This window comes from Tenrec ecaudatus, chromosome 8 (genome assembly GCF_050624435.1).
Source record: "Tenrec ecaudatus isolate mTenEca1 chromosome 8, mTenEca1.hap1, whole genome shotgun sequence".
In the NCBI taxonomy this organism is placed as follows: domain Eukaryota; kingdom Metazoa; phylum Chordata; class Mammalia; order Afrosoricida; family Tenrecidae; genus Tenrec; species Tenrec ecaudatus.
In genome coordinates, this window is record NC_134537.1 from 90232669 (window position 1) to 90258256 (window position 25588).

Sequence of the window (25588 nt, forward strand, 5' to 3'; positions counted from 1 at the left end):
CTCCCAGCATCAGCACACACAGTGGAAAGACATGCCAGGGTCTGGGCAGCAACAACACCCAGACCTGGGCAAAATATATATATATATATATATATATATAATTATATACACATATGTATTTGTAGAGAAGGAGGGCTGAGTGTGATTAGGGCAAGGCAGAGTGTAGGGTAACGAAAGCGGCTGGCGGTGCCCCAATCAATTACATTCTTTAGAGAGAATGGTGTGGAATGCATGGTTATGCGTGGGGCTTAGGAGCCAGGACACTCAGAAAGGTCCTTGTAGTCTGGCCTCTTGGTTCCTTCTATGGAGCCGAGAAGACCCAGTTCGGTCCAGTACCTGGCTGGTGCCAGAAGACGGAATTCTAGCCAGCTTTGCCTGGAGGCTAGCGGTGGGCTGGGATGTCAGAGGCGGCAGTCCCGCTCAAAGCCAAGGCTTCAAGGGGAAGCCATAGAGCAGAGCAAAAGGCTTGTAAAGCTTGGGGGTTTACGAATTGACAACGGGAGGGACAGCTGACCTCCCTGCTGGCAGTCAGAACTCTAGCTGGCTCCTTTGAGAGCCTGAGAAGCAGGCATGGCAGGGGGAGGGGATGCTGGCAGAAGGAGGGGTGGACAGGGCCCTGGAGGTGCCCTGTCTGGCTGCTGCCCACCAGCTCCCAGCAGAGCCATATCCACTCCTAGTTCACAACAGCGGATAGGGTGCTGATTAGTGAGCCCCACTTCGGGTTCCCCTCACCCTCCTCTGGGAACCTTCCTGTGGGGTAGGAGGTAGGGAGAGGACACAAGCATTAAGTCTCTGTGTGCTGGAGTCCAGGCTGGGCTGCCCAGTGCAATGAGGACGGAGGGTGGCAAAAGGAGGTCCCCCTGATTCATGTCAGGGAAGTAGGTTTCTGCTTCCCGGCCCAAGTGCAGAGGTCTTGGCCTCCCTTCTACCTGGAGAATAGAGCCAATTCCACCACTAGTTCACCGCCCTACTCCCCCAGGAGACAACTGCCATCGCCCGGCTGCCAGGAGAAGAGGATGCTTTGGGGTCTCAGGACCCCAGCTCTGCCCGGAGTCCTGGAGCAACAGGGACAGGGGCTGCGGGCTAAGGGAGGGCTAGTCAGAAGAGAGAGGCCTTTTTCTTGAGTTCATTCCGCTTCCACAGAGCCAGCTTGCCAAACTCTTGAGGAGACATGGCGAATACTCTGGAGAAGTCCTCCGCTGAGAGATGTCTCTGCAGGAGGACACAAAGACGCAGTGCGTGAGGGGCTGTGCAGAGTGACCAAGAGGAAAGGCAGACAAAGAGGAGACCCCTCACCTCTCCCACCAGGCCGGAACAATGCCCACTGACCGCCGCCTGCCCAGCACCCACCCAGAGCCACCTCCCAATACCTCCAGCCGCATGCGATCCACACCAGGAGGCAACTTGGTCCGCCCCTTGTTGGTCACCACCAGCATCTCATAGGGATAGATCTGGGGGGAGGGGGCAATGTCAGGCTCCTTCAGGCCCCCTTTCAGCTGCAGAGCCCCTTCTCAGCCTGCAGGGCATATCTGGGGTGCATGCCATTCTGCCACCAATCCCTCCCCATGACCTTAATGCCGTCCCATCCCTCCCTCCATCATCAGCTCTGGGAGGCCCCTCTGTGCATTCAACCTCCCTGGTTCCTCCCTCCCCAGGCCCCACCCAGGAGGGAGAGGGTCAAGCCCTTATGCTCCCCAAAGCTTGTTCCCTGCCCCCCACCCCCACCCCCACTACCCCTCACCTTCCGCTCCAGCACACAGGGCAGGGAGTTCCCCCGGTCCATCCTCCCCCTCTGGCCCTCTCCGTTCTGGGGAGACCAAAGCCGCAGTGAGCCAGAGTGGGGTGGGAGACCTGCCCAGGCTGACCCTGGGTGGCTGCCCTCTGCACCAGGCAACTCCACTCCAGCCCTCCCCCTGCCTGTCCCTGGCCTGTGGTACTCCTGTGTGTGCATCTGCTCCCCTCTGGAAGGCACTCACCTGCAGACCTGTGAAGGGAATATAAGAGTTAGCGTCCAGAGGAAGCTGCGACCTCAACTCAGCAGCCCAAACCTCCCCCACCCCCCACCCCCTCGATCTCCCCGTCCTCCAGCCACATCCCAACTGGTCCAGGGCAGAGGCACAGCCCCGCCAGGAGCCTGCTCAAACCTCACCCCAGCTTCGCCCCGCTGCTCACCTGGGCTTCCGCTCTCACTCCCAGACGACGGGCTGAAGTCTGTGGACTGTAGCTAGAAAGGGCATGGGGGCGTCAGAAGGAAGCTGGGAGGCCCCCTCATCTTTCCCCTTCACTCGGAAGGTCTCCCACTCCCCGGGAATGCCCTGGTGGCCCAGGCCCTCGGAGGCCCCATGCACACGTGCCTCCCACAGCCTGCATCTCCCAGGTGGGACCTTACCCGGCTCAGGGTGGTGCGGCCATAAGCAGGGAGAGAGGATGACTTGGATGTGCCAGGGTGCAAGGCTGGAGGAGGGAAGTAGGCCCAAGTCAGTCCCTGTGGCCCAGGCTGTCATTCCCAAGAGGGCAGGGCAGTGAGGGGCCAGCTGGGGGAAGCTGGTGGCTTCCAGCTCCTACCCATTCCAGTCAGCAAAGGACACACACACAGTGCTGGTGTTTCTGAGCTAGGCTAACTTCCCTCTCCTCTGGAGCTGCAAGTGCTGCCGTAAACGCACATTTGGGCCAAATGCCTGAGTGTGAAACTCTCTTCAGCCAAAGCCGAGGGTGAAGCTGAACAGCACCATCAGAGAGTGAACCCACAGGGCACAGAAATCAATCTAAAACTGCAACACAGTGATTTAAGTGTGATCCTTTACTAACAACATCAGTTGTTGCATTCCGGACGTCTGATGTTCTAATACTAGCAGCTGCTTGCTCAGCACCTCGGCTGCTCGGCTGCAGCTGCAGTCCATGTCCTGCACATTCGCAGTGTGCGATGTCACCATTGGGACACCTGCAAGCACCGCAGTTTATAATTCAGGATGATTTGCTTTTAGTCGCGTGTTTTCCTGGGAAGAATGGGGTATCGAACGTCCTTAGCTTGGGCCGGCCTCTAGCATTCAGCATGCCTTCCTCTCCTATGACGTTTTAGAAATGGTGAGCCACCCCCCACACTAGACTCACTGCCATCGTGTCCTTTCTGACCCCTCTGACCCTGTAGGGCCGGGTGGAACTGTCCCTGAGATCTCCATTCCTGAGGCCAGACTCTTTTCGGGAGTAGAAGGCCCTGCCTGGTTTTCCTTCAGAGTGACAGGTGATTTCCAGCTGCCGACCTTGCAGTTAGCAGCCCAATGCATAATCACTACACCACCAGGCTTCCTTACACAATTGTGAACGGCAAGTTTGGGGGAAGCATTGTTGTTTAAATGTGTAGCTTCCATAGGTTTAAAACGATAGTGAAATGTCATTTTTTTAATTAAACGATCATTTTACTGGGGGCTCTTACAGCTCTTATAATAATCCATAATTCAACTGGATCAAGCATATTTGTACATATGTTGCCATCATTATTTTCTAAACATTTACTTTCTATTTGAGCCCTTGGCATCAGCTCTTCGTACCCTCCTTCCATCCCTCCCCGCTTGATAAATTATAAATTACTATGATCTTCATATCTTACATTGACCATGGTCTCCCTCCCCTCTTAGCTTCTGTTGTTCGTCACCTCGGTGTGGTTATGTGTCGATCCTGCCATCGGTTCCAAATGTCTTTTGAAAGCATTCTTCTAGAGCAGTGGTTCTCAACCTTCCTCATGCCGCGACCCTCCCATACAGTTCTTCATGTTGTGGTGACCCCCTCAACCATAAAATTATTTTCGTTACTACTTCATCACTGTCATGTTGCTACTGTTATGAATTGGACGACCCTGTGAAAGGGTCATTCGACCCCCGAAGGGGTCGAGGCCCACAGGTTGAGAACCGCTGTCCTAGAGTCTGTTGTTTGGGAGTTTGGAGAAAGCAACATGTATTTTGTGGACCTCGTATTTACCCCCCTAACATTTCTTGTTTTTGCATAGAAAATCACGTTTTCAATGATCATTCATAATGGAAGCGTTTCACTCTTGTGACATACATTTACACTTCAGCAGGTAGACAGAATTTCAACTTGTAAGCATGTAAGATTTTCACACCCAATTACTTCTAGATGGCTTAGTTATATTTGAAGGTGATTATCCCAACCTTGAGGAAAAGATGAGGCTTTCTACTCCTGTAAAGATCTAGTCTCAGAAACTTACTGGGGCAGTTCTCCTCTCTCCTGCAGGATTGAACTGAGGGCAGTGCATTCACCCCTCCCTCCCCACCCCGATTCAACACTACCATGAAGTCAGAATGACAATGGTTGATTAGATCTGATAACATGCAGTCATTTGGTAGTTGACCATGTTAAGGGATGTGTGGTAGTTACATAATCTGGTGTCAATTTGGGATTTGAGAGGATTAAGAGTGAAGGGGTGGAGTTTAGTCTGTTAATCAGGTCATAGCCAATGAGGCCTCTGTGTGGGTGTGGCCTTCTCCTGAGAATTCTGGGAAATCCGGTATTTCCTCCTTGGAGATGGGACACACCTCTCTCTCTGCTCACTCCCTGGGAGATATTGCAGCTGACAAGATACATGGAACTACACTAGTGCCCTGAGCTGGAGGAGCCACATTGACCTACCCCGATACAACCAGAACTCTGAAACTGAAGAGGCCACATAGAGACCCCTACCAGTGCTGAGATGCTTACACAGCCACTGGATCCAAAGACTTTCTACCCCCTGGCCTGTGATCATCCTGCATTCGGCGTCATTGCATGTGTTTCCTGAGTCTGAAGAGGACTTTATAGATTGGTATTGGACTTACGGGCTTGGACTGGACTGGATTAGGATGCTTTCTTTTTTTAAAAAAAATCATTTTATTGGGGCTCATACAGCTCCAAGCACAATATACACATACATACATTGTGTCATGATTTACATCTTAAAGGACGTTTTACAGGGGTAGAGGCTGCAGCCTCTCCTCTTCATTACTCTTTTTCTCATACTCCTTTTACTCACACCCCTCTCTCTCTTTTTAAATACTTTTTGGGGGATGCTTTCTTAATGTACCATTACTCTTTATATAAAATTCTCTCTTTTTTTCTTTTCATACAAAAAAATTAATAAATATTATTTTTCAAAATTTATTGCCAGGAACAACACATCAGAGATGCATTTTTCTGTTCATTTAACACTAATAGGACAATACAAATTTATCTTCATGGTCTCAACGGGGAACCAAAGAGATGACTCTGTTTTTTAAGCCTTTTTGATCTTAAACATCATAATAGCACCTCGATTTCCTCACGTAAGCAGGCAGTGTACTCTATGGGCAATCTAAACAGTGATCTTACTGGACATTTTACGGTTCAAGTACTCAACTAGCTTATTAGAATACTCCCTAAATGCTGTAGATAACAAAAATAAATCAAATCTACAGGTGTTTCAGTAAAATTCTCAGTTTCTATTGATTTGTTTCTCTGGTCTACCGACTGGCACAGGATGTCAGCAGTGAGGCAACATTTGGCTGTTCAATTTCATAAGCCAAGAGGGAGTTAAAGAGCTAATTTGGGAGGAACCCTGACACTGAATCCAATCTTTGGGGCGTCTTCATTCTGTGGGTCTTAACGAGTCTATATTGCCTTAAAATGCCTCTTTTAATGGGGACAAATGTAGCGGCCTGACTATGTGGCATAAACATACAATCATAATGCAACACACACACACAGAGCAAAAGAGAAAACAGATAGATACCTGGGACCTCCTAGAGCAGTGGTTCTCAGCCTTCCTAATGCCACTACCCTTTCATGCAGTTCCTCATGTGGTGGTGAGCCCCCAACCATAAAGTTAGTTTCGTTGCTATTTCCTAAATGCTATTTTGCTAAAGTGATGAATTAGGCGACCCCTGTGAAAAGGTCGTTCGTAATCATGTCTATGTGAATTGGGGAGTGGGGTTGTTTCAGAGTGGAGACCCAGGGCCAATCTGTGAGCAATTGGACATCCCCTTGTGGAAGGGTCGCAGGGAGGAGACGGGCCAGTCAGGGTGCAGTGTAGCACTGATGAAACATACAACTTTCCTCCGCTTCTTTAATTCTTCCTCCCTGCCCTCCCACTATCACGACCCTAATTCTACCTCACAAATCCGGCTAGACCAGAGCATGTACATGGGTACAGATTAGAGCTGGAAACACAGGGAATCCAGGACAGATAAAACTCCTCGGGACCACTATTGAGAGTAGCCATACCAGGAAGGTAAGGGGAAGGTGGAGGGAGAAAGGGGGAACCGATCACAATGACCTACCTATAACAGATAAATGGGCAAAGGGAGACATTGGTCAGTGCAAGACATGAAAAAATAATAGTAATTTATAAATATCAAGGGTTCATGAGAGAGAGTGGGAGGGGAGGGAAGGGGAAAATGAGCTGATACCAAGGGCTCGAGTAGTAAGAAAATGTTTTGAAAACTATGATGGCAACAAATTGACAAATGTGCTTGAGAAAATGGGATGTATGTATGGACAGTGTTTTTCGGGTTTTGTTTTTGGATTGTGGTTAGAGTTGTACAAGCCCCCAATAAAATGATTTATTATATAAAAAAGAAAGGGTCGTTCAACCCCCAAAAGAGCTAAAAGAGATCCACAGAGAGGGCTGGGAAAAATAATTGACGATGATTTTTCAGACAAATGACTGATCTCTAAAATCGATAGACAACGTGAACACCTCAACGACAGTCAGGAAAATGAACACCCCATGAGTGAAAGCGGTCAGAGGACTTGAACAGACATTTCAGCAAAGAAGACGGGCAGGCAACCAGCACGCATGGAGAAACGCGATCACTAGGCATCCGAGAGAGGCAGATAACCAAGCCAACGACAGGCGACCCCCTCACCCAGCGTGGGGAGCAGAGTTCAAACAGCAGAAAGCCACCAGTGCCGGAGAAGGCAAGGCGGGGAGCACTCAGAACTCACACTCTGCTGGCCGGGCCGTGAAGCACCGAAGCCACTGGGGGAAGTGATGATGGCAAAGGCACTTCTGCAAACATCTGGGAACAGAGACACTGCAGGGACCCAGTGATCTGGCTACCTGGTATATGCCCTACAGAAACAAGGACCCAGCACATACGCACCCACGTTCACCAAAGCACAATTCGTAGTAGCGAAGAGTTGGAAAGGGCCTGTCCATGGGTGGGAGAATGGATTAGTAAACTTCAGAACACCCACATGACGGAACAGTGCACATCATTACAGAATGAGGAAACCGTGAAGCACCTCCTGACATGGCAGGATTTGGAAGACATTATGTTGAGGGAAGCTAGTCAATCACAAAAGGGCAAACATGGCATGAGACGACTATCATTAAAAATAACACAAAGCTAAGAAACTGATTTCAGTGGGTACCAAGGGTGGGAAGGAAAGGGAGAAAGGGGGAAGTGACAGGCTAGAAGGGTAGACAGGTGTTGACTTGGGTGAAACTCCAAACTCACTACTCGCCCTTTAGGACAGGGAAGACCTGCCCCTGTGGGATTCTGAGATGGTAACTCTACTGCCCCTCTGGGTGTCCAGGAGAGCAGCTGGTGGTTTCAAAGAGTGACCGTGAGGTTAGCAGCCCAACATGTGACCACTAAGCCACCAGGGTTCCCCTTGACTTGGGTGAAAGGATGATCGTGTCCTACAAGGAGGAGAAGGGGGTAAAGTGGGAGGGAACAGGGTAAGCCATTAGGGGGCTCAATTAGTTGTTGAAAGCAAAAATGATGATCTGACTTGTAAACACCCACCTGATTCACAATTTTTAAAAAGTTTTTAAAAATGTCTTATGGAACTACCCCCCCCCCCAAATTCAAAACCCCAAATCACTGTCATCGGCTCAATTGTGACTCGCAGTGACCCTATAGTACAGAATGACACTATAGTACAGACTGGAGCTGCCCCTTTGGGTTTTCCAAGACTTTAAATTTTTACAAGGGCAGACAGTCTCATCTTCCTCAGAGGGAACAATGGATTTGAACTGCTGACCTTGCAATTAGTAGCTGAAACTAGCTCACTACACTACCAGGGCTCCACCAGGCTAGACCTGCCCCTGTGGGTTTCTGAGACTGTGATTCTTTTCTTTACATGAGTAGAAAACTTCTTCTTTCTTCGGAAAGTGGCTGGTGGTTTTGAACTGCTGACGTTGCAGGTCGCAGTCTAACAAATAAACCACTACACCACCAGGACTCCTCATTGACTACTTGAGAACAAGGACTCTTGTTTCACCCTGGCGGCCTCTAGCACAGTGTCTAGCAGCATTAGTGGATGCCAACTTGGGAAATCTGCTCTGGCTAATACCATCTTTCATCATTTAATGTTGGTATGTGACTAAGTCGAGACTTCCGGAAGGAGAGCATGAGTGCTTTGAGTCAGAGTCTTATATCCAAAGTCGCCCGATGCTGGGGAGATGACAGACACACGCTACAGGCCAAGGGAGACTGCCCCCCAGTCTGGGTGGCCTGAGCCCTCCTCGCAGGCACTCACAGGTATGGAAGGGCGTCCTGTCAGGCAAGGAGCGGGTTTTCCTCCGGATGGGCAAGGACTTTTCCATCTCTTCTTTCAAGATCATCTTTCCCAAGTTGGAAGTCACCTGGAAAGGGGAATAGAAGAGGGATCCAAGACTCAAATCCTCATTTCATATCTCTAAATGCTCAGATTTGGGGACGCTGTCAGCAGGGTTGGGCCCTGGCAAGCCCGTCTACTAGTGACAGATATTCCCAGGAGGCCGATTCATGTCTGGAGGCCAGGGAACCCCCAGTTTTCAGTCTGATGTGCTACTGGGTTGGGTTGGATGCCCGTAGGTGCTCCGCGTAACGACACCAGAGCCTCCCCATCCCAGACTGTGATAGCCAGAGCACAAATGAGGTCACTGTGAATGGCCTTCCCATGGCTCTCAGCACCCCTCCTCCCTTGGAGACCAGTAAACCACACTCTCGCCCTCTCCCTCGCCACTCCTTCGCCCTCTGCTACCTCATTCACTCTACAATCAAGGGCCTTTCCCCTCCACCCTTCAAACAGCAGAGTCCAGGTATCTCTTGAAAAGCAGCACCCCCCAAATCTTGTTCTAATAAGGGTACTTTTCTGCATAAACCCATTCGGATTAGCTGTGGAACCAGAACTTTGTCCCCGCGAAGACACAGGTTGGGTGGCAGGTAGCAAGCTACCTTACTCAGTTCCTCTTTCTGACGTTCCCTCAGAGCCTTCATCTCCTCTCCAGAGTCATCATCTTCCTCCTCCTCCTCCTCCTCTGCCCCTTTCCGAGATGCCTTCCGCTTCCTCCATTCAGTTTCTAGGGACCACAGGTAAAAAAAGACAATAAGCAGTCACTCAGCCAGGATTGATCACATGCTGGCTCTGTGTGCAGAACTGAGCTGCCCTTTACAGGATTCTATAGGTCATTTTAGGATCCCTAGTGGTGTAGTGTTTACGCCTTGGGCTGCTAACTGCGACGTTAGCAGTTCTAAACCATCAGCCACTCTAAGAGAGAAAGATGAGGCTTTCTACTCCCATTAAGGGTTAGTCTGGGAAACTCACAGGGACAGTGCAATCCTGCTGTATAGCGTTTCTATGAGTTGGCATCAAATCGACGGCAGCAAGTGAATGAACTTCTTTTAAAAATTAACCTACACAAACAACCTTACTTCCATCGAGTCATTTCTGACTCATAGTGACCCAAAGGTCAGGGTGGAACTGCCGCTGTGGGTTTCCGAGACTAAGTTTTTATGGAATGAGAACGTCTCATCCTTCTCTCTCAGAGTGGCTGGTGGTTTCAAACTGCTCACCTTGCTGTCAGTAGCCCAATGTGTAACCTCCTTGCAGTGAAACTGGGTAGGCCACACCCACAGCAAACCCAAATCCAACTCAGAGTGACTGCCTATTTACATTAGCAGACAGCCTCAGCTCTCTCCCATGAAGCGGCTGGTGGGTTTGAACTGCCAGTCTTACAGTTAGCAGTCAGTGACTGAAACTCATTGGGACCAAGGTCTTGTCGCATTTGTCTTTCTTTCCCAGCATTCCCATCACTGAGCCAGGTACGGAGTACGGTTTGATCAGTGTCTTCCAGTGCTCATATCAGTGCATGCAAGGAGATGGATAGCTCCCCAAGGCCTACAGAGGGCAGGGGGAGCTCTCTGTGAGCTGCCAGGGGGCTTCCTGAAGGCAGTGCAAGCACATGAGGAGAGGATGGGCTCCTGGAGGCTTTAAGGGAAAGGTCAGTGAGGGGGTATCCTGGGGCCTCCCTTTCCCTGGACTTCCCCACAATGTCTCCTACCCACAACGGCCAGCGATGGGGGGCATGGCCAGTAGTCAGTTTCGATCTTAGCCGGCTGGTTGGGGTCTGGGGGCTGGGCCGCAGGGAACTTGGACGATTCGATGATGAGGTCCTCAATGAGGTGCTTGCTCTGGGGGCTGCCACCCACGGACTCTGGAAGCCAAGCGCAGAGTCAGCTCACTCACCCCAGCCCAGCCAGGCCAACTCTGCTGCCTCCCCCCCTCCCTCCACAGCCAGCAGAGCATGAGGAGGAGCACAAGGCAATGGCTTTGTCGTACTGTTGTACCGTTATCGGTGGCCATTCCCCTCGCCCTCCCTCCTCCCAGGGGCATGTCAGCCAGACCACAGCCCTCACCTCGCTGCTTATAGATGGGAGGCTTCTTATAGATGTTAGAATCCGGGCGGGAAGTCTCTGTGGAGAGGGAGCAGGGGTTGAGGAGAAGGAAGCTATGTGGGTGGCAGAGTCAGGGTGGGGAATGGAGACAAATGGCCGGAGAGAAAGAGGTAATTCACTGGTCCCTGTCAAGAGCCAAGACAAGTCACAGTTCCTGGAACTGCGCCTAAGGGGACTGGGACTTTCAACACTGTTTTTGGCTGGTGGACGGGAAAGAAGCAACAGGGGTCCAGGACTCATGGGGCCCACCAGACATGATAAGCACACATGCTGCAGAGTGGGGGAGCAGGGGATTAGGCTCCTGAAGGGAAAAACAGAAGTCTGAGGTGAACTATGTGCTCAGGCTTACACCACAACCTACCAGGGTGATGGAAATGGGGCAGGCTGGTCCGCGGGGTTCCCGTGGTCCTGGGGGCTGAAGCCTGAGAGGTGATTCCAGGGGATCGGCTTTCTGCCCACACCTGTGGAGCAGAAGGCTGGCTCACTGCAGCTCCGGTGTACCCCTTCCCAAAGCACTGACACCACATCCCCCAACTCTACCAGGCCCTATCCTCCCACTTCCCCAGCCCCAGGCACAGGAAGGGGACTCAAGACCAGGCCTGCTGAGGCTGCCAGGCCCAAGGAAAGGAATGACACACGAAGCTAGGTTAGACGGACAGGTGGCTGCAGCACTGACTAGTGCTCAGGATGTTGCTTCCGTCATGTCCCCTAGGCTATGCAGAGCTGTCTGGACTTGTGGGGCCACATCAGAGCAGGACTGGGCAGGTTTCAGGTAGGGGGCAGACTCACCTCTGGTGATGGTGGTGGGGATGTGGACTTGGGGGACAGAGAACGCTGTGAATGGAGAGGAGGCTGGTCAGACCACAAGGCTACCCTAGAACCCCGGAGTAGCCTCTTCGTCCCTCATCAAGTCCACACCCTCTCCTGGCCAACTCTGGGGTCATCTTCTCTCGCAGTGCCTTGTCAATGCCCAGTGCTTTGTCTCCATTCTTCTTCCTAGCCCTCTGCTGGACCAAGTTCTCTTTCTCCTCCAGAGAGCATGCAGGAGCACAAGGATCTTGGAGCACACAGTATGCTTGGTGCTCTTAGGCCCTGTGCTCCAAACCCTCAGGACTCATAGAGGGACAGGCCAGTACCCTCCCAGGATGACGTACAGGCTCCCGCTGCCTGCCCCAGCCCCAGCACGCATGCTTTCCTTGACTCGGAGTCCCTGCTCATGAACCATCTCCTGCACAGACTGCTCTGTGAGGTGGACAGGCAGAGAAGACAGTGCCATCCATGCACGTGGCTCAGCTGACACCCCCAGCCGACAACTTTCAGTCTCCCTAGGCACGTTGCCCAAACGTCCCTCTCTCTGCCTACTCCTACACTTCCCCTGTGCGCTTCCCGTGGGCTTCTGCCATTCAAACAGCCGCCCCTGCTTCTACTTTCAGAGCTGCGCTCACACCTTAAGCCCATTCTCACCCAGCTCTCAGCAGATGCTTGGCTGACATGGTGGGTTCCCTTTCTTGCTTCCACAAGACTGACCTCAAGGAACAAAGCAGTGGGGGGAGGGGGTTGCCCTGCCCACCCCCCACTCCCCACCCCAGGGTGGCTGGCACAGTCCTTGCTCCCCTGTCCTGTCCCAGGGACCCCTCCCCTCCCCATGCACCTCACGGCTTCTGGGCAGATCCACGTGTTCCAGGAGGGAGTAGGTGAAGTGGGGCTCATAGATCATGAGATCAGGCCGCTCGATGTCTAGGATGGCCTTGTCCTTGGGGATGGCAGCCAGGTCTTTGTAGCCCAGTACCTGATTGTCCATCTTGGCCTGCAGGGAAAGGGTCCTAAATGAGGCAGATGTGCCCAAGCATCCTGTGTGATGCTGGCCGGACCGGAAGAGCTAGACTTAGGATTCCGCAAAGAAGAAGAGAGTGGGCAGCTGTTTTAGAAGTCAACTCTTATGGGTCAGTAACTCTTTGGCTTTCATTGGAAGGGTCTGTTGCCTGAAAAAACAACTGTCCTTCACTTAGCGAGTGGTACCAGAAAGCCCCCACCAGATGAAGGGAGAAGAAAGCTCTCTGAATTCGCGGCTCCTCTCCCTTCCAGCGCTGGTAGGACATGAAAGTTCAAGGTGGCGCTGCCAAGCAGCCAACACCTGCTCACCCCCTGCCCCTCCTCCCTTGTGCCAGACTGAGGCTGGTGGTGCCCAGGGGTACTCACCACGATGCTGGAGGGTGAGCCGGGAACACTGGAGTCTCGTGAGGAGCTCACACTCCCTGGGGAGGTGAGTGGTTGCTGGGGAGAGCGAGAAGGTTGGCGAGTGGGTATGTGCGTGAGTGTGCGGGGTGCGGCAGGGGCAGGAGGCTCCTCAGGAGCCCCAGGACTTGGGCTGGAGGTCTCCCCTCTGCCTGGGAGATCCGAGGTGCTGTGCCATGGGCAACAGCCAGGTGGCACCCTCGAGGAGGCATCCCGAGCTGATGCTCCCAAGGTGCAGACCTCCGCCCCACCCTGTCCCCAGGGACCCCACCTGCCCCTGCAGTGGGTGCAGCACCCCAGCACACCTTCTGAAGCCGTTCCATGCGGCAGGGTGCTGGCTGGACGGGTCACTCAAAGTGGGCACGAGAGGACGGGTGGCCTCAGGCCCTGCCCCGCTCCGGGGCGCTGAGCGCTGGGGGTGGTGGAAGCTGAAAGGGCGTCGTCCCAGCCAGCTGTAGCGTCCTCATCCCTCGGTGGTTCTCCTCCGGCTGCAGAGCGGGTGGAGGGCCTGCAAGGAGAAGGGCAGGGCGACAACATGCCAGATAGGGTGTTATGCTCCGTGTCTTAAAGGTAGGGGTACAGCCCACCCCACTCCCCACCCCCTACTCCTCGGGGTGAGCAGGGCGACAGGCGACAGGCCGGAAGGGCGTTCGGACCTTCCTCAACACAGGCTTTCCATTCGCTCAGCTGGAGAGCGAATGCGCTTGTGGGCAGGGAGGGGAAAGTGGAGGGCTTGTACTTGTTTTTGACCCATTGTTCTCTGGCTCCAAAGGAAATGACGGCAAGGGCCAGAGGCTGACAGAGGCTTCCCGGGCAGCCTGCACAGGCCCTGCTTGGTCACACCTGCCCTGCTCTGGGGGCTGAGGTCCAAGACCTTGCTCCCCACACTCCCCCTCCCCTTCTGCCAAGGCTGCCTGTGACTCAGTGCTGCTCCACTCCCCCTCAGCCTGCTAGCCATGGGCCACCTCGCCTCCCAGCCAAGAAGGCTTAATGGAGAGCCTGAGTAATAATACCTAGGAAGTGTGTGGGTGGGGGGAGCGGGCATGGGGAAACGAGGAAGGGCTGCCTTGCATAAGGTGGTCGGACCACGTGGACTGCCACCTCCAGTCCAGAAGAGAGAGGCAGACTACAGAGGGGAGGCCCTGGCACTCACCCCCCTCCGCCCTCCACTGCAGTCAGCCGCACCTGGATAATAAAACATCCAGGGGGAGGGGGGGGGTGGCAAGAAGCCATCCTTTGAGCCAACCCAAAGACTTCTCACAGTGCCCACGCGGAGACGTCCCTCTCTGAAGTGCTGTTGTGAAGTCCCGTGTGAGGCCACTGGCCACGGGTCCTGGCCTGGCAAGCTTTGTTTGTTCCTAGGGACCGGGTCCTTTCTGCTCTATTAGATTGTGAGTCCCCCCCTGGGACATAACCCTCATCCCCTCCTCCTCCTTCTCTGTAACTGCCTTAGCCATCCCTCCATCCCCCCCCCTGTGCCCCGCCCCCACACTGCACCTCTCATCATCATCCAGAGAACTGGTGGCTGAGAGGGATGGCGGCCTAGCTTGGCCCACTGCCATCGAGTCAACACGACCCCCAACACAACCCCTGTGGGTTTCTAAGATGTAACTGTTAACGGGAGCAGAAAGCCCAGTCTTTCTCCCTCAGAGCTGCTGGTGGGCTTGAACTGCCAACCATGTGGCTCACAGCCCAACACATAACCACTACACCACCAGGGCTCCCTGGGATGGTAACAGTTGGGCCAGGAGCCACAGAGCTGACATTCACAAAAGGGACAGAGAAGAGGCAACCTAACTCAGGGGCGAAGGGCAGGAACTCAGCGTGCCTGGGGCAGTGGGGTGGGGTGGGAGGAGTACTGACAGCTGTCCATTAACTGTGTGACCCAGAGCGAGTTCCTTACCCCGGCTATGTTCACAGGAGTAAGTTGAGTATCTAAGTTTAGGGTTACTATATGATAGGAAGGGGTCTTCCACATGTTCATGGAGGAAGGAGGGGGAAAAGAGGAGCTGACACCAAGGGCTCAAAAAGAAAGAAAATGTTTAGAAAATGATGATGGCAACATATGTACAAATATGCTTGATACCATTGGTATATGGAATGTTATAAGAGCCCCCACTAAAATGTTTTTTTTTAAGTTCATGGAAAAATCCCACCATTTTTTCATTCCAGTTTCTGGGAAATTTTGGAGCCCCTGCCCCACCTCCAACACACACCCATTCAAGTACTTAAAACAGTGTAATTCCCTCTGAACTATTAGTTGTTATTGTTTCTATATTCCTAGGGCCTATGAGCTCTGAGGGCTGTGCTGGAGCCATTCCTTGGGACTGAGGCCCATGGAAGACTGAGGGTCTCAGGACTCCAAATCTCATCACCCACTACCCTGTAGCGAGCCAGTCATCTCTGGCCGCCTCCCTCCCACTGCCCACTGAAGCTGCCCACTTCCTGCACAGGCAGGCATCACGCCCACTTCCCTGCTTTTCTTTAACACATGCTGTCCCCTTGCTTTTGCACATGGGAGGCCTCACCTGCTATTCTAGCTCCAGATGGAGATATATATATATATATCTCCCTGAAGTCTGAAGTCTTGTAACTCAGACCAAAGAGTTGGGTGAGATCATGCTAATAAAGTGCTTCTGTCCCCCTTGAGAGGAAAGGATTAGACAGTTTGCCAATCATGGAAATAAGGTGATTGGTACCCTTATGGGGGTGGAACCATACAAATAAGGTCAATAGGATCCTAATGAGGGGATTGGTGAGCTTTACCAGCCAGCTAGGCTTAAAATCAACCATCCCAGAGGTGGGGAGTGGGGACCTCACTGCCAACAAAAAAGACAAGCTTTGTACCCCAGGGCCCTGCACTGAGAACCACCGGGCCCAGGAGACAGCTGTGACATCCGAGATGTCGCAAGACATTGGGACATGTCGACAAGCATGAGAACCAGCAGCAGCAGGTCCAGAAGAACAGCAGGAGATGTGGGTTTCTCCGAGTGAGAGAGCTGCCTGCCTTTGGCTGAAGTTTAGTGGCCACGTAGGGCGCCCCTGGGCACGTACTGGTGGAGTTGAGTTATGCGTGCCTGAGTAAGCCCCAGAGGCTTAAGAGGTCTGAGCGGTAAAGGGCTTTCTACTCCTGTAAGGAGTTGCCATTTTGGGAACACACAAGGGGCAGTTTTATCCTGTAGGGTCACTATGAGTTCAAATAGGCTCGGTGGCAGTGAGTCGTCGTCATCATCATCATCTTTTTAGCTCTAGAAGCAAATACTCCATCCGCCTGTCTACTCACCCACCCACCCAACATGCATCATTTTATTCACCCATTCAACAAATATTTCCTGAGCACTTATTCTGCACAGAAGCCAGAGGACTGCTCTGTGAGGACAGAAACCCGAGTCAGGGAGCAGAGCTGCCCATCCAGAACTAAGGTGCACGCATTTGGATAGCGCCCATGCAAAGCCGAGATAAGATAGTGCAAAGGGCTACGAGAGGCCACGGGAGAGAGGGCTTATTCCCACGGGGTGCCAGAAAGGGAAAGCCGAAAAGGCTTTCTTCCAGGAGAAGGTGCTTGAGGGGGCTTTGAAGGATGTCTAGTTGCATCAAAAAATCCAAAAAAGCAATTCTTGAAAGAGAAAGAACCGTGGGCAGGTGGGACCAGGGGAACGCGTGGAGGCTGCCGGGAGAACAAACAGGACTTCGAGTGAGGTTGAGAGACATATGGAGTGGGTCCTTGAGGTCGGGGTGTGGAGGTCTTGAACCCAGACTAGAGAATTTAGGCTGTATTCTGAGTCTGTATCAGGGGGCCATGCTAAGCTTTAAAATATAATATATAATTTCTTAAAGCCAAGAAGTGTCACAATCCATGTACGTTAACTGGCTGCAGGCTGGGGGGTGGGTTGGACAGGAAACGGCCGTCCATAGGGAGTGAGGAGCCGGGAAGCAATAATTAAGGCTGAGGTTTGTGAAGGTCCAGAGGTAGGCCACGAGGGTGAGGCTGGGGCAGGGACAAATGGGGAGGATCTTAGAGGCAGAATGGGCAAAGCAGGACTGAATGTGGAGAGACCCCATGGGCCAGCAGGTCCAAAGCATGAAGGCTGGCAGGAGGAGGGGAACCTTGCTTCGCTCTGGGACAGGTGGAGGTGGGCTGGGTGCAGTGAATGAACAGATGGAACTGTTGGGGTGGGGGGTGGAGGGCTGGTGGTTGGGAGAGGCTGGGGGAAAGCTTGGGGGAAGGGTTAGGGCTGGGAATGAAGATTTAGGAGCCATTTGCCTCCAGGTGACAGTGGAGAGGGGAGGCTGCGCAGGGGAGTGAGATGGTACAAAGCAGCCTCTTGGGAAAGGCCTGGGAGATGGGCAGGAAGGAAGAAGGAGCCAAGCGGGGCAGGGGCGCTCTGAGGGGGGGCAGACTGGCCAGTCTTCCATTCCACTGTGGTCCTCGTGGTGCCATGCATTTCCAGCAGAGGGTCTGCCCAGGGTGCACACATGTTCAGCGCAACACAGGGCAGCAAGGGAGGCAGGACTAAGAAACTAACATGTCTTGGAAGCCTCTGTGGAGGATGGGGGGGGGCGGGGGCGAGGTGCCAAAGGCAGGGAGCTGCCTCCCAGTTCTCGCTCAGGGCCGTGGGGAGCCTGAGAGCCTTTTCAGGGGCTCCGCTGAGAGGAGCCCTCAGGACGGAGGAAGGGTGACACCACACAGAGCTGGAGGGAGCCAGGACGGTAACTTTGGAGGAAGTAAGACTGAGGGAAGGCTAAGGGAAAGGGAGGCTTGAAGGTGTTTGTAGGCAGCGAGCGGCCCAGAGGCACAGATCCAGGAGCCAGAGGAGGGGGCTGGTTTGATGGAGCAAAGAAAGGGATTCAGTGCAAGCTGCGGTGGAGTTGGACACTGGGCTGTGAGATGAAGACAGCAACAAAACATGCTTCCCGGAAGGTGGGTAACCTAGAGGGCGCTTTAGAAGAAGCCTAAGGGGAGGCTTCCTGTTCCTAGTCAGCAATCGGGCTGTGGTCAAATGCCGCCCTTACATGTGTCAGGAGTGAGACCTGAGCCGAGGAAAGGGTTGGCATGGCTGGTGGGACCCGCATGCTGCTGGGCTGTTCCAAGCAGCCAGGGACACGGGCAGCTTCAGGACTCTCTGGAGTCACTGGCTGAACCTCCGGTTGACCCTGGTGCCCTTGCCCTTAGACACCAGCTTGGGCATACTGAATGGGGGCATGACTGCCTATCAGTGTGTCCATTGCCCAGGCAAGGAGGGAGGTGGGGCAGACCAGGGAAAGATTACACACTCTTACTGCATGCACAAGTACTATCCCACGGGCATATCCAAAACATGTTCAAAGCAATGCCCAGCAGACTGATATTAGTAATAGCTACTGCTTCTGGAATGTCTACCCTGTGGCGGGCACCGTGGCAGGCAGGCACTAGTTACATTTCCCCCTATAGGGCTGTGGGAGTCAGAATAGACTCAATGGCAACATGTGTTTCTCTTTTAAGATCATCTTATTGGGGGCTCTTACAGCTTTTATAACAATCCACACATCAATTGTATCCAGCATATTTGTACATATGTTGCCATCATCGGTTTCTAAACAGTTACTTTCTCTTTGAGCCCTTGGTTGATACCAGCTCCTCTTCCCCCTCCCCCTCCTCCCCTCGTGGGGCAATATGTTTTTAAGCCTTACATTAAAACCCTGGAATTGGCTCTGACCTCAACTTTGAAACCAAGGAAATGAAGGCTTAAGCAGGTTGAATAAGTAAGTCATCAAGGACCCCATTCTTAGGTCATCAGGGACCCCATCGGCCTGTCGTCTTTCCAACCCATGCTCTTAACCACCCTGGGAACAACAGGGCCTGTGACTCACTGAGGAGCCCTGGTGGCGGGCGGAGGGGTTATGAGTTGGGCTGCTAACCACAAGGTCAGCAGTTTGAGAACACCAGCCACTCCCTGGGAGAGCCATCGGGGCAGTTCTACCCCGTCCTATAGGGTCACGGTGAGTTGGCCTGATGGCAGAGAGTGTGAGTGACTCCCATCTGCCCTGTGCCTTCTTACCCAGAGCCACCCCAGGCCTCCCCACAAGGGCAGGGAGCCACACACCTGGTGAAAGGGTAGGCTGGCCAGCAGGGGAAAATGTTTGGGAAGGAGGTGTGTGTGAGTGCGTGTGTGCGTGTGTGTGTGTTTGTGTAAGGGAAAGAGAGAGAGAGAGAGACTTAGTTTTCTTGACTTCTCTCCAAGCACACCACGCAGGCAACTGCCCGCTCCACCCACATGTAATCGCCTCCCCCAAAGTCCATTTCCTCACATGTCAACAACGCACCCAGTCTAGGCGCTCATTCACTGGGCCTCCCCTGGTCCTGACCCCTTCCCTGTACACCTGGAAGTCCCAAACCCACAGAAGAGACCAAAAGGGCAGGCTGCAGGCAGGAAGGGACAGGGAAGGGCAGGCAGGGAGAGAAGCTCAGAGGAAGGAGAGCCCAGATGGCGGAAGGGCCGGCTCCGCTGCTGCCTGTCAGCCTCCCGTCCTGCCATCTGAGCTGTCCTCCCCCAGCTGGGCGTCCTCACCTTATCTGAGCCACCAGCCAGGCCCCACCTCTCATCTCCCCGGCACCCAGAGCTTCCCAAGTCCCCAGGACTTGGGAGATAAGACTTGCCCACAGGGACCTCTAGGTCCTCGCCCACCTATTCCTGCGAAGCCCAGCTGGTGACTCCCCAGGGCTCTTAGAAATGAAGTTTCAACCGACAGACCCAGCTCAGTCCTCGTGCAGCCTCTGTTCCCACCCTACGTCAGTCAACCACCACCTGCTCAGTGCTCTCCGTCGTCCCTGGACCAGGAGCTTTTCGGACCCCCTCTCTCAACTTCCTCCCAACCAGCAAACCAGAGTTGATCGCCCTGTTTCCGAGATGAGGAGGATGCACTCACAGGTGACCTCCCTAAAGGCCGCCCAGACAGAAGCCGAGCTGGAACACCTACCTTGGCCTGCCAGGCGGCACGTTTCAAACCAGTCCCCAGACCCCACACTGACCGCTGACTAGAAGCAGCGCACCGAGCCTGTGGGCTAATCTTTGATGGCCGTGCCACCCAGAATCCTGCGCACTGGCCGCACTTAGAAGAAAGGAGCCCAGAGCCTGGGGACTCGGGGTCAGGCGGTCAGGCGGGCCGGGTGCCTGCCAGCTAGTGCAGGCAGTCAGCGAGTTACGAAATTGAGCGCAGCGTCCAAGTGGGCTGGGGTGAGGGTGGGCAAGCACTTGGGCCCCCTCCTGGCTCCAGTCTCACTCAGCTTGCTGTCCTGGCCCCTCCCTTTCTGCCTCCTTCTTCTTTCCTCTCTGCTCTCCGCTTCCCTCTCCCCCTCTCTCCCTCCGGGCCCCACCCCCACAGTTACTGTGGCAACAACTCCATGCTAGAAATAAAAGCTGGATACAGCCGAGGTTGCTGTTCCCAAAACAGCATCCCAATCTGGGGAGGGGAAGGGAGGGGCTGATGGGAGGGCCAGGCCTGTTCCCCTGGGGTCTGTGTGGATGTGTGTGTGGGGGGGGGGGCGGGAACAGGACATTAGAAGAGCTGGGGAGGATTGGGGCCTGCCCCGAGCCCTGTGGCTCTCCTGGACGGCTTCACCTGGCCACCTCATCTCTCCTCTACCGTATGTGGATGTTGACAGCTCCTCTTCTGTCTGCTAGACCGGGGCTCCCCACCCCCACCCAATGCCAACTCCATCCTCTCACACTCTGGCAAAAGAGGAGACGGGGGTGGGGGGTAGGCATCCCTGAGCGCAGAACCTGGGTCCCTGCCTGATGACCCACCTGCTCAGGGGCCTGCCCTCCTGTTCTCTTGATGCCAACAGGCTAGGGCCATGCAGCACTCAACTCCATCAGTGTACAATGATTCATCCTTTTTTTTTTCTTCATGGCTTGGTCTCCCCCTCCCCCAACCAGGTTCCCAAGCCCCCCATGCTTGCTGTGTCCTCGGCACACACCTGCTTATAGCGTGTCTGCTTGGTGGATTGCACTGTTACTTCTGTGGATGGGATTGACAGCACTGGGGAGGAGGGAGGGTCTCATATCCTATATTCAGCTTCTAGGGTCTCTCTCTTCTGGTCTTGATGAGCCCTCCCCCCACATATGAACCCTGAGACAGAAATCCCTACAGACATCAACTCACAGGGGACCAGCTGACCCAGGTGTCAGACACCTGCCTCCAGGCCCCCAGGTGGAGAGGATGTCCCTGTGTGCGCACAGGCAGAAAGCCCCACACAACGCTCATGTACGCACATAGGCACACACCGGGAGACTCAAAGCTGGCTTCAGGATCGCACCCCCACCCTTCTCGAGAGAGGCCCCCACAGGACGACACCCAGGACATGCTTCACCCACTCACACCCACCCACCCTCCTCCTCTTGGCCACGCTCTACACCCACAGCCTTCTGAACCATGAAGAACCAGGTCCCCAGCCATGCACGCGTGCATATTGGTACACATGGAAACCCTTCATTTGCCCCCTGGGGGCTCCCCGTGTCCCCAGACTCCCACAGTGCCACTGCCTTCTTTCTCCCAGACATGCTACTGTCCCCCTGACTTGCAGACCCTGGCAACACCATCCCCTCGGAGGGAAGGCAGGGGGGTTGCTGAGGGGGGACTGTAGGTCTACTTGAACCTCCTCAGTAGGCAGCATCAGTGAGCAGAGGGCCTGCCACCAAAGGGTCCTCACCCCAGCCCATCCAGCTGCTAGAGGTGGGGGTGGTGGGGAGCCTCAGGTGCCTCCCCCCAAGGAACAGGCTGGAGACCAGCCACCTTTGGCCTCTCTCTGGACAGCTCCAACCCTGAAGGGTATCTGTGGGGGGAGGGCACAAAGGGGGGGGTGGCATGCAATAGCTTAATTTGACCATTATTCAGCATGGAGGGAACAGTTCCCTGCCCACCCAGCACCCCCTCACTGTAATCTCTAGCCAGCATAATGAGGTGGGCAGGAAGAGTGGCCAGTGAAGGGGCACGGGGGCATCTGTAGCTGGCCCCAGCCCTCCCATCACCTCAGGATCGGTCAGAACAAACCCACTTAGGCTCAGCATCTAGCCACCCAGTCCCCATCTCCCATGGAACCAGGACATCCGGCCACGACCCAAAGCCTCACTCACAGGCAGGTGCTGCTGTCCCAAGTGTCCACAGAGGGGATAAAAGGAGGGAGACCCTGCCACCTACCTTGTCCAGACAGGGTGGCCTCAGGCCAAGGCCAGGGTAGGGAGCGGCATCACCCAACTCCAAGGCCTTTTTTTCCAGAGCCTAGATACAAGGCGTCTCTTCCAGGGACCCAGCCCTGCTCTCCCAGCTCACAAACAGCAGGGAAAAGCTGGCGTGGGGTGGGTGGGGTGGGAGCTGGAGAAGGAGGGGAGCTGGTCTCCACTGAGCAGGCTGATCTCCTTGCTGGGCCCCCACCCCGCTCACCCCCATCCAGTTTCTCCACAGGCCACAGTGGAGCTCAGATCCTGGGGCTGGGGAGTCAGAGCTGGTAGGTGGTGGCGGATGGGTGGGCGGGCCCTGGCTCCCCCACGCCCTCCCACCTCCAGCTGATAGTGGTGTGTGTGTGTGTGTGTCACTGGCTCTGCCGCAGCTCCTTCCCTCTCTCACACAAGGGGCATTAACCCAGCATCATGACGAAGCAGAATCTGCCCCCACCCCGCCCTCAGTCCAGGCCCAGGTTCACACAGCCAAAGCCCTAAACAGCCAGAGTCACATTGGGGTGGGGGTGGGGGTGGCAGTCGGGCAGGATAATAATGCTGGGCTTCTCTAAGCACCTATATCTCCCACTCATCCTTGGCTGGCCCCACCAGGAACAGCCAGAGGCAACAGAAGCCTCTGGGCTCCCAGCTCCTCCCCAGGTGGCAGCAGGCACCAGAGCTGGCCAGTAGAGGATTAACCCTCTCCTGGGCAGAGACAAATAGGAGGATGAGGGAACAGCCCCCTAGTATGGAGACTCCCTGAACCTCCAGGGAGCCACAGCATGGGAGCCAGACAAGACCCTATGCTCCCTGGGGCAGCGTCATGGAAAGGGGACATCTTGCCTGGTGATCCCCAGGGCCCACCTTGGAAAGTACAGGGACGTGTCTTCCCCATGCCTGAAAACATCACCCTGCACCCCCACCCCAGCCTACGCCCAGAGCCCATCCATGGCCCTGTGGATCCAGTGGGGCTCAGAGTAGAGTCAGATACACTTGTGCCCCGCCCCACAGCCCCGCAAAGAGGGAAGTGCACCCAGACAGCTGACCCCTCACCCTGGCCCTGGCATTCTCTCCACCTCTACCCTCTACTGCAGACTTGCCTACCTAGGCAGGCCTTGCTGTTGCCCTGGTAACCACTGCTCCCAGCCTCTGGGTCAGCTGATGGTGTCAGGTGTTGTTCGGGAAATCTAGAATCTGGGGAGGGGACTCTGGGTGTCTAAATGGAAAATCACAGGGGCGTCTGCAGGGGGCAGGAGCGAATGTGCCCCCACGATCTCTGTCTGAGACCAAGAGAGAGACAGAGACAGACAGAGAGAGAGAGAGAGAGAGAGAGAGAAGGGTGTGGGGGGGTGCACCACGGACGGACAGAGAGGGAGGGAAGACAGAGAAATATGTAGACCGAGAAGGATATAATTCAGACTGTAGGCTCCAGGAGTCCAGGAGAAAGGAGGGCAAGCAGGTAGTTGAATGGGGGAACAGTGGGTGGGGGTGGGTGGGTTGGGCAGAGGCGATAAATTCCAGGCTTAGCTGCTGTGGGTGGGAGAGGCAGGGAGCAGGTTGCTGTGGAAAGGTACAGCTGGGGGTGGGAGAAGAAATGTCAGACCCGGATCGATCTAACCACAGAAGAAAGGGCCAGGAGAGCGGTGTGGGAGGGGTACACGTTTGATGTGGTGGTGGTGGTGGGGGGGATATGAGTCTTGGAGGAGGAGCTAACTACCCCCACCCCACCCTTCTTGATGTTTCTGGATCACCCTACCTGGCCTTAGCCCAGCCTCTCTGCTTTCTGGCCCTGCCACCCCACCCCGACTGCCCTCAGCTCTGTGCCGCTCGGCTCCATGCCTGCCCTGAGCCATTTCCCTCCCTCCAGCTCTCCTTGAGACCAGCTGGTTGTTTGGCTGCCAAACCTAGTTCCTCCCCTGCTTCTCACCCTTGGCCCCCAGAGGCTACCCCAGGAGACCAGGAGGTGGCTGGAAGGCCAGCTGTGGACAGGGCTCCGGATTGAGGTGGGCAGTGAGGCCCAGATGGAGAAGGGGAATGTCTTCCTGATGGAAGTAAGCATCAAGGATGGAGTGGGGGTCCCAGGGGAAGGGGCCAGAGGAAGGAGGAGGGGGAAGGGAGGGTTCTTCATCGGTACCTTCAAGGACCTAGGGCACGGGGCAGGAACACAGCGGCTGCTTCTTCGCTGACATACACCTCCATCCCTGGGCGCATCTCCTCTCCGCCTCCCGTTGCCACGACAACCTGCGGCAGACCAGGCCTGGCTCAGCAGCAGCGGCAGCCGCAGCGGCAGCAGGGAGGGGGAGGAGAGGAAACCATGGCTCCTTCCTACTGCCTCTGCCTCAGTGGTGGATGGCCAGGACCCAGGTTTAGCTTCCTTGTGCTGGGGCTGGGGGCTTCAGGGAAAGCTTCAGGAGCTGGAGCTGCATTGGGTCCCCACCAAGCCTCCCCTCCCCCTCTTCTCTTCCTTGGAGCTCCAGGATTGGCTGCCGGGGCATAGCCTCAGGAGAACCTTAACTCAGGGCTAGACAGCAGGCTGGCTTTGGAGGGGGAGGAGGTACTGGGGCAGCTCCTGCATTCCCAAAAATCCAGGGTGGAGTTGAGAGCGGGCAATGGAGCCAGTAGGGACAGGTGGGGAACTGGGGACAAAGTGTTCCTTCTCGGACTGTGGGCCCAGGAGTGTGCTCCTCACCTGATCTCTGCTAGCCCAGTCTAATCACCTCCTGCAGGCGCCGCCCCTCTCCCATCAGCCTGACCTAGAGAAGAGTCAAGCGGCAGCGTTCTTCCAGTCCCACAAGGCCCCATTCCCAGGGCCTCCCACGCCCAAGCCCCACGCCCAGTAGGTATCTCCCTCCGAAGCCTTTGGAGACACCTGGGATCCGAGGTGACTGCAGAGTTAGGGCGCCCTCTGTCGACCTGAGGAGAGGTAGCTGCCAAGGTCATTCATTGCCTCTGTGGGGGATGGATGTGTGTGTGTGTGTGTGTGTGTGTGTGTGTGTGTGTGTGTGTGTGTGTGTGTTCGTAGGGGTCAGGAGACCCTTCTCTCCCATGCTATACTCCCGCTTCCAGCTCCTGGCTGCCTGCTGAACTTGGCCTACAGGAGAGACAGGCTCACTTTTCAGCGCCCCCCCCCCCCCCCATCCCCTCCTCCTCCTCCTGGCCAGGCCTGACTTTAGAATGATCCCTCTGCTGGCTGGCCTGCCCTCCCCGTCAGGCTAGGGGAAGAAAGAAGTGGAATCCCATCCCAACCAGGAATGCGGTAGGGAGCTCCTCAGCTGGGGCCTGCCATCTATTTCCTCCTCGGAGACTTCCCTGGGATGGTGGATTGGAGTAGCGTACCTTTAGGCTCAGTAGTCTCTTGAGGCCCTGTGGATGGCACCTGAGTCTGAGTCAAGGGGTCCTCGGGGCTGCTGTCTCTCTCTCTCCGGAGGGCAGGTGATCTCGGGCCTGGAGACACCTGGTTCTTGG

The 25588-nt window shown here is 54.9% G+C and overlaps 1 protein-coding gene across 1 annotated transcript; it reads right to left on the bottom strand.

The window, feature by feature from the left end:
* DMTN (dematin actin binding protein) lies at window positions 1-24598 on the bottom strand. The gene is made up of 16 exons (XM_075555727.1): window positions 24258-24598; window positions 13235-13437; window positions 12894-12968; window positions 12346-12501; window positions 11484-11528; window positions 11056-11155; window positions 10656-10712; window positions 10301-10453; window positions 9195-9319; window positions 8515-8620; window positions 2390-2454; window positions 2173-2224; window positions 1977-1984; window positions 1742-1807; window positions 1371-1451; window positions 1-1212 (listed from the first exon to the last, which is right to left on the bottom strand). Exons 2-16 carry the CDS (start codon window positions 13250-13252, stop codon window positions 1099-1101), a joined length of 1221 nt encoding a protein of 406 aa, XP_075411842.1. The 5' UTR covers window positions 13253-13437; window positions 24258-24598; the 3' UTR covers window positions 1-1098.
* Window positions 24599-25588: the final 990 nt, after the last annotated feature.

Bases quoted from the DNA above. Each gene is read 5' to 3' on its own strand.
- DMTN (XM_075555727.1), bottom strand. The intron at 10,713-11,055 runs GTAGGTTGTGGT...CCCTCTCCACAG, and splicing joins GCCCCATTTCCATCACCCTG to AGACTTCCCGCCCGGATTCT. The intron at 1,213-1,370 runs GTATTGGGAGGT...GTCCTCCTGCAG, and splicing joins TGGATCGCATGCGGCTGGAG to AGACATCTCTCAGCGGAGGA.